We start from the raw sequence: 8,361 nt of genomic DNA on the forward strand, positions 1-8,361 counted from the left end.
AATTTTTATGTATTTATTGTCAAAGCATTTAATGTATGAATTGCTATCGGGATGTTAAGAGCATTCCATGGAATATAACAACAAGTGTTTCTGAAGTGAATTACCTACCCCACCTTTAACTCAACATTTATTTAGGTTTTTCACACCGTAATGTAATGAAATGACAAAACTATTAGTTATACATTTAGATTTCTTAGACTTCTATAAATCTCAATACCTGGGCCAGAGAAATGATCATCAATCTACTGCCATTGAATAAATCAAGTACCATGCAGCTGTGTTCCTGTACATTTGTTATACTTTGCAGCTTCTTACATGTTTGTTCCTAGTTTGGTGACCCTGTCTCCAAATATCTCGAATGATCCCTCCCGGATAGCAGCATTATAGTTTCCTCCATTATTGAACTGCAGCCTGGACACCTCTTTACCGGTACAGCTAAACATCCTGGAATAAACAGATAGAAAAACACAACACGTCACGAACCAGCAGGCATTTCATTCAATCTCTACGCACAGACATTTCTGTAACATTTTCTGTGAACACTAAGGAAGTCCTCCAGACCGATGTTGCTTTGAATAATTGAACACTGTTGAAAACCAGATGTTTATGTTGTAAAAAATGTTTCCCTGTTTAGTTTAATTTACAAGCACAAAATAAGTATATGACAAAAAAGGCATAGATTGTGCAGGAGAGGTAAGAAACCCCCAGGAGCTTATAGTAAACCATCCCATCTAGAATGTATCATTCATCTTAACAGTTATCTTAACATAAACAATGAGAATACATTTTGGAGCAAAGAAGGACCGATTAAAAGTAATCGCAGAGCTTCAGCCGGCAGACTACAAAACAACTAGAAATCTGGGTGTAGTGATGGACTCAGACCTGAGGTTCAACAGTCACATTACAACAGTTACTAAATCATCCGTCTATCACCTGAAGAACATATCTAGGATTAAAAAACTAATGTCACAACAGGACTTAGAAAACCTTGTCCATGCTTTTATTTTCAGTAGACTCGACTAGTGCAATAGTGTATTCACAGGGCTGACATAAAATCCATCAGAAAGCTGCAGCTGATTCAGAACGCTGCTGCTCGAGTCCTCACTGACACTAACAGAGTGGATCACATCAGTCCGGTTCTGAAATCTTTACACTGGCTTCCAGTCGGCTAACTAATTGATTTTAAAATACTATTGCTGTTTTTTTAAATCACTAAATGGTTTAGGACCAAAGTATATTCTCCTACATAATTATGAACCATCAAGGTGCCTCAGGTCTTCTGCTCTCGGTTCCGAGAGTAAGAACAAAACATGGAAAAGCACCGTTTAGCTATTTTGCTCCGACAATCTGGAGCAAACTGCCCGAAACGTGCACGTCTGCAGAAACTCTTACTATTTTCAAATCGAGACTGAAAACATATATTTATGCCGCTGCTTTTAATTGAGCTGTTCATATTCGCACTGCAGTATGCCTTTTATACATGTATTGTATACCTGTTGTGTTTATTTTATTATCTTTGCTTTTTAATGCCTGTTGTAAAATGCCATAATATAATGTGTTTTTACTGTATTTATTCTTAAAATGTCTTTTAACTTATTTTGCAAAGCTTTGAATTGTCACGTGCTGAAATGTGCTATATAAATAAACTTGCCTTGCCTTGCCTTACATGAAATAGTTAAAGTGATTTGATCCAAGGTAAACATACCTCACTTCTAAAATTAGAAAGTAAATGCCTTTTAAACCAAACCTCTGTAATGCTATTAGCTGCAGATAAGTTCAAATAAGATTACAGCTTGTTGGTAAGATCAGAAAGCATGAGAGACCACAAGGCATTTAAGATCATTCCAAGCAGCAAAGTTACATGTTGGGATCCAAGCAAGAAGCCACCTGTTTAATCTCTACCGATCCATAGAGTGAAGATGGTCTGGGTCTGCGTGAAAACAGATGTGTACAGATGTACCTTATCAAGCCAGGGACTTTTGTTCCATACGGCACAGGACCACTGGTGGGAAGCACAAAGCGACCGTTGGAGTTCTGCACTTTATCCTTCAGGAAAATAGAAACCTGGCATGGGAGGAAACAAAGAAAAAAACAAAAAACAATAAAAGATAATCCCAGATATTCTCATCTGATGATTTCAAATGTGCCGATGTAACAGACTTACTCTTATATGCATGTCTTGGAAGAAGATAAGGAGAGTTTGTCTGATCAGCTGGAATTCCCCACTAGACAAGTTCGTATAGATCTAGAAAATACACAAAAAAAAAAAAAAAAAAAATGACTTAAACAAAGCAGCATTGAAAATATTGTTGTGCTGCTGAGATTTGACATAGCATGTGCATCATAGTGCTGTGTATTTGAAATGATGACAGTACAATGCACTACCTGCGTCAGTGACCATATTGAATCAGGAGAGTAGATCAAAAGGTCGGCTTCAATTAAAATGCTTTTATTTACTTGAATTTGATGATGTTGTGTTTTCTTTTTGCTTTATAGGATTGGTCTGATAAATGGACATTCCCATTATTTGATGTGTGTTTCATTTTCTTGGTCACATCAATTGTCATGGCAGTTTTGAAACCCTGTGCGTTGATACATTGCAAGTTATTGCTTTTTTGTTTCGTGTTACTAAAGTGTAAGCGGAGTTCTGTACTCTCCACCTGACTGCACGTCTCAACTACAAACAACAAAAAACATCACTATTTTACATCTGAAGTTGTTTGTGTTTTATTGCTCAGTTTGAAGACCTTTTGTGTCCAACCTCCTATTCAATTAAATCTAGTTAATATCCAACCACAGCCACACAAACCTGTATGAGTTGTTGGTACGTCTCATCAACCTGGGTGAGAATGCAGGGAATATCTTTCACAAACTCTTTGATTGCATCCATGTGGTTGAAGGAGACGAGGAGGATGTCCTTAGGTCGGGGACAGAGGAGCACCTGGTACTTGAAAGCCATGGTCATCAAGTCATAGAGCTGAGAAGGGGGAGCCACGCACAGAACCAAACAGTGTTTACAATATGAATCTGTCTGCACCTCAGAATTAATGTTGTTGTTCTTTGCTCAAGGGCAACACAACGATCCAATATGTACACACTTGTATAATCACAAAGCATTGATTGATGTGTATATTTATCTTATAAAGATGTGAATTATGTTCATCTTAATTACTAATCTAGTGTGTATACTAAGAAGGCTGCAGAACAGACTGACATCACTGTGCAGATGATGAGAGATTATGATTAATGTTTGGTTAAGCCTCGGGTACTCAAGAAAGCATTCAAATGAGAAAAAGGGGGAACACAACAATTGCACGTCTGCAAGATATAACACAGTATGCACATGTACACGAGGACTTACCTTGTCCATGCTAGCTTGATTGAGTCTCATTATTGAGGCGTGGGCGAGCCGGTCGAACACAGTCCGCAGGGCCTTTTTGGAGTAGAGCTCCTGGGGCTTAAAAAGCTCGTCTAGGAACTTTTTGTTGAACATGGTGCTGATGATGTCATTCATAACTAGTTAGGGCAACAGTAGAACAGACAAGTCCGCACATTGTTAAGTGAGGTTAGACACAAGTACTTATCACACTGTTAGCTCAGAATTTGGCAGCATGTTCTACTATATGTTAGCATAAAACCCTTTTTTCCAAAGCCTAACAACAGCCCTAATAAAGCAGAAGCGGGAAAAGCCAACAGCATATTTCCTAGTTGGAAGAGGGGTGTTAGCAAGCTAGATTTCTTCTGTGTTCACACTTCAGAAAAATGTGATTTGTCATGTCCATCAATCTCTGTTGCAATGAGCAGGAGTGATGACAAACTGTTTTGGCTCAAGGGAGAAGTAAATACACGTAATTACCAAAGTTGGGCTATGAAATATTTTCTGTAGTGCTACTTACCCAGGAAGTAAAAAGAAAAGCTGTAAAAAATAAAACACTGCTCTCAGATGAGACAGTCTTACAGTGACCGACTATGAGCTTCTTTATATATGCAGAATAAACAATGCACTTGTTTTTTTTAGGTTTTTTTGTATTGATAATCAAAAATGTTCGTTAACTCAAATGCTAAAATGTGCAGATATAACTCACATCTTCCTCAAATTGTGAGTTAATCAATTACAGTTATGACCAGGAAGCAAGCATTTGAGTGACCCAATAACTTACAGGATGTACCTGGGTGCAAAGACAACTGCAGTGCAATATTTGTGAGCTGATCTGCACACATGAGGTTTCATCTGTTGTCTGTTTTCCAAGTCCAATTGTTTATTCAGTGTGCTGCTTCAGTCTAGGCCCAAGCAAAGTAAAGAGCAACTACTGCATCAATGCGAGATTATGCCAAAGCTCTGTATTATACCTTTCCTTCTGTCATCCTCTGTCCAGCCTGGGAAGTTTACGATTTAAAAAAAGATAGAGATAAATGAAAGAATGTTTGGAAAACCAGATTGTTGAATGACAAGAGACTAAAGGCTGTTGTTTGCTACTTTTGAATATATAACTATTTGTTCTGAATTCCTAATTACAGTGCCCCATGCAACAGTCACTGTTTTCTATGTGATTTATGATTTTATCAAAATCAAAATATTATTTGAGCTGGTCAAAATATTTGACCAGCTATTCAATTTGACATGAATATAGATTCCTGCATCTACTTGGTCACTTGCAACATTTAGCTTATTGTATTTTATTTGACATATAGTTAACTTCTGCTGCATTACTGACACATTGGTCTTGCAACATCATCTTGCAGTATTTTATTTCTACTACTTTGTACTATTTTCATTGTCTTTTTTTAAGTGTGTGTTATTGTTTTATGTCTTACATATATTGTGTTGCATTGTTGGAGGAGCCTGGGACTTAAAGTCTTTGCATTTTGACTTAGTTGACTCACTAATGTTAACTCTTACATTTGCTTTATCGTGGCTTTGTAATAATTGTCCAAACGTATTCTGAATTCAGTAACGGTAAACAGACTGACATGAATGTACCGTTATCGCCATGGTAACACTAAGGTTTTACTGCAGGGTGACATTAGTGTTGTTAGCTTGCTAAGCTAGCTACCTTTCTTAGCTTTGTCAGCAGGGATATTCTGAGCGCGAAGCCGCTGGTCCAGGATGTACAGCATTTCACCGCCGAGGTTGACGAATAGCAGAGGCAGAGTTCTTGAAGACATGGTGGTATTTGGACGCTTCAATCTCCCTGGAAAACGTAGCAGTTTTAGCTAGCTCAGATGCTACTGATAGTAGGGTCTGTTTAGTAAAGCTTCTTCTGGTTGCCAGGCCACGAAGCAAACAGCCAATCAGCGCGTTGTGCGTTATGACGTACGAGTAAAGGGGCGGGATCAGTCGGATGTGAAACTTTTAGCGTGAATTAAATGGGCCATTTTATTCATTCATATAATCTCTAAATCACTAATATAATGTTTGTTGTTTTCCCGATGTATTTTAAGCTTTCTCGTGGTTTTTCAAAAAATTATTCCAAATCAGTATGGCCTTAAAGTTGGGTGTTTTTGTAGTACTCCAGTGACTACGTGGCTTTTTATTTAATAAAAAAAAAACTATTGTGGTTGTTTGATGGGGTGATTACTAAATGAAAGTATAACTAAGAATATAAGCCATGGTGATCAAAGCACCGTGAAGCAGAAAAAGTAGGGGGAGGATAGTGACAGTTATTTTTGTACAAAACGTCCTTATTCCCATTTTCAAAAACCGAAAACAATGCTGCTGAACTTGCAGATCTATGTTGGGGTCAATAATGTGAGCAGCAAGTCTGTACTTTTTGCTTCCCTTAACATTTACGGTTTCAGTTCACACTGAGTTCAATACATCAGTTGGTTGAGTTCACAATGTGACATGTGTGCGAATGGAAGAAATAATTATAGTATTATTTCCTGAGATTATGTATGAAGAATGAAATCATTGGGACTCCCTCCAGCAGGCTAAACACTTTTTTTCTGAAGATTTATATCAGCTTTTAATAAGCCCAGTTTCAGAAGATGTTCAATCGGCACATTCCATCCCATACACACCCAATACAAATAATCTATAACGGTTTGAAAATGTCATGAAATCTTTTTAGCTGAACACATTTTAAAACATGGCTGATTTTAAAACCCTGTTTGGTGATACAGTGTAGATTACATTCTATACTCCACACCACATGTCTAAACTAAAAACAACAGAAAAGGTCACTATAGTATTTCGTTTCTGCTTATTTTATCTCCTTTTTGGTACACTTTGCAAAGTTTAACCTCTGTTGCATTCAACCTCTTCTTAAATTAGACCTATTTAACATCCAACCAGAAACTCAGAGGGTTTCCTATCATAGTCGAAGAGCTGTGAAGAGGGACACACATGGTATAGCTATTGCTGTATAACGAACAGCAGAGGGAGCCACAATCAGAAACAAGCAGTTTTTAGGACATTAAACTGTCACTTCAGAATAACTGTAGTTGTGTTCCATGCTTAAGGGCTAATATCTAATATACGTAGGCCTACTTGTTGTATAATAACAGGAGTGATTGATGTGCAGATTTATCTGATGAAGATTCTGAAGCATGTTTGACTCTATGAGACACCAAAACGGACTTTTGCAATTTGTAATCAATGTGTGGTTAAGCCCTATGTTCTGAAGTAAAACGTATATCTGATGAAGGAGGAACAGAAGATTTCCACATGCACATGATAAAACACAGCATGCACAAAGGTCTGTTAACCCCGATGTTGTGTTCGGGTCTCCCGCGACCTGTTTCAAGTTAAAATTATATAATAACTACGCTCTAGTTTTTTTTTTATCGGAACAAGGCTTCATGATATCCTCCACAACAGCTATATAAATACTACAAAACAGATTTTTACAATTTTAGCCAAGTCTGAAGGTCTCTAAAAAAAAGTGTATAATTTTGTCTTCGGGTCTGGGGAGACCCAGCAGAATTGTTGTGGGTCACTCGAGGTCAAATTTGGCCCAATCAAGATTCATCTTTGACTTTAGACACCCCTCCCCCACCCCCTTCATCAACTGTAACAATAATTGTTCGCAATATACACCTGAGGCGCTTTCACACCGCAGTACTTTTCCCACAAAGGTTCATGAGAACTTAGTTAATGAGAACTCTCTAGTTCTCATGAACTAAATACAGATCGCGTTCACACCGGAATAAGTCCCTGAGGGAGGATCAGGAAAATGAAGCCGCTGACGTCACTTCTTCTTCTTCTGCTTTGGGTTTACTGGCAGGCCGCAAACAACTTCACGGTGTACTGCCACCCGAAGTTAGTCCCAGCAGCTTCTACTGAAGCCTTCAGAGTAAATCGCCAGAACGCCGACACCTCCTCATCTCCACCGCTCCCATGTTTTATTTTGTGTTGCCATAAGTTAGTGTTTCTGCGCTGGGCTAATGCTAATAATGCTAATGTGAGGATAATAAAATGGCGGCTTCACAAAACGTTTTGGGAGTTTTATGGGGCGTGGTTTGAATTCCGCCCAGCCAATCAGACATAGGAAGCTTTTTCTCCCACGGAAGTCCCTGCTCTCTAGCAGGGACTGAAAAGGGGGTAAAAAGGTTCTGATGAACTCATTTTAATTCCGGCTCTTTTTGGTGTGAAAGCGACATTTCGGAACTATATCGGAACTAAAGTGGGAAAAGCACTGCGGTGTGAACGCGGATCTGGGGCCTCATTTATAACGCCGTGCGTAGGATTCACGTGGGAAGGTTGCTTATGTAGTAGAAATCCGAAAAATAGGTCCATACATTTTCCGCCACTTTCCGATTCGCCAAACATTGCGTAGCCTACCAGCGAGGAAAGTGCGTATGGCACGTCCTACGCCGGTTTCCCTTTATAAATCACAACCGACTCGAAATGCGGTGGAGCTTTTGCGGGCGACCCATATTTTCCTATAAATAGTCAAAGAAACGCCTTTCATTCATTCATTTTGACTGACTGCATGGAGAAGATCACAGGAAATTATGACAGAACAGCTAAAAAAAACATCTCACACCGTGTCAGATTTTGATTATTTTGGGGAGGTCGAGATAAATCCTATTGTTTGGTGGATGCAGTTGTAACCAGAGTAGCAGCATGGAGGTCGGATCGTCACCAAAATAAATAAATAAGTGGTCCGAAAAAGGTTAATGACAAAAAAAATACACATAGCCTTCCTCAGGCAGTGTGTTTGTACCGGGGACAGGAGACCCCCCCTTGATGAGAAACTGTAAGAAATGATCGGGGAATCCCTCCGGAGTGGAGTCATGACGACTGGATCTGAATTATGTTAAATCCATCGATCTGATTGGTTATTAGCAAATGATCAAAATACTACGGAGGGAAGATATTTTCGTTTGGATTACTAGTCTGGGGGAAGCTCGCGAGTG

The 8,361-nt window shown here is 38.8% G+C and overlaps 1 protein-coding gene across 1 annotated transcript in view; it reads right to left on the minus strand.

Annotated features, from left to right (window-relative positions):
* The window catches only part of oscp1b (organic solute carrier partner 1b), a 7,938-nt gene extending 2,683 nt beyond the window's left edge, over positions 1-5,255 (minus strand). Inside the window, exons 1-6 of the mRNA XM_010767083.1 lie at positions 5,055-5,255; positions 3,362-3,516; positions 2,810-2,977; positions 2,165-2,245; positions 1,961-2,064; positions 316-444 (exon numbers count right to left, since the gene is read on the minus strand). Coding sequence (XP_010765385.1) covers positions 316-444; positions 1,961-2,064; positions 2,165-2,245; positions 2,810-2,977; positions 3,362-3,516; positions 5,055-5,166 — 749 coding nt within the window. The 5' untranslated portion in view covers positions 5,167-5,255. The remainder of the gene's footprint in view (positions 1-315; positions 445-1,960; positions 2,065-2,164; positions 2,246-2,809; positions 2,978-3,361; positions 3,517-5,054) is intronic.
* Between the last annotated feature and the right edge of the window lie 3,106 nt (positions 5,256-8,361).

This window comes from Notothenia coriiceps, unplaced genomic scaffold (genome assembly GCF_000735185.1).
Source record: "Notothenia coriiceps isolate Sejong01 unplaced genomic scaffold, NC01 NC01_scaffold00004052, whole genome shotgun sequence".
NCBI classification, from domain to species: domain Eukaryota; kingdom Metazoa; phylum Chordata; class Actinopteri; order Perciformes; family Nototheniidae; genus Notothenia; species Notothenia coriiceps.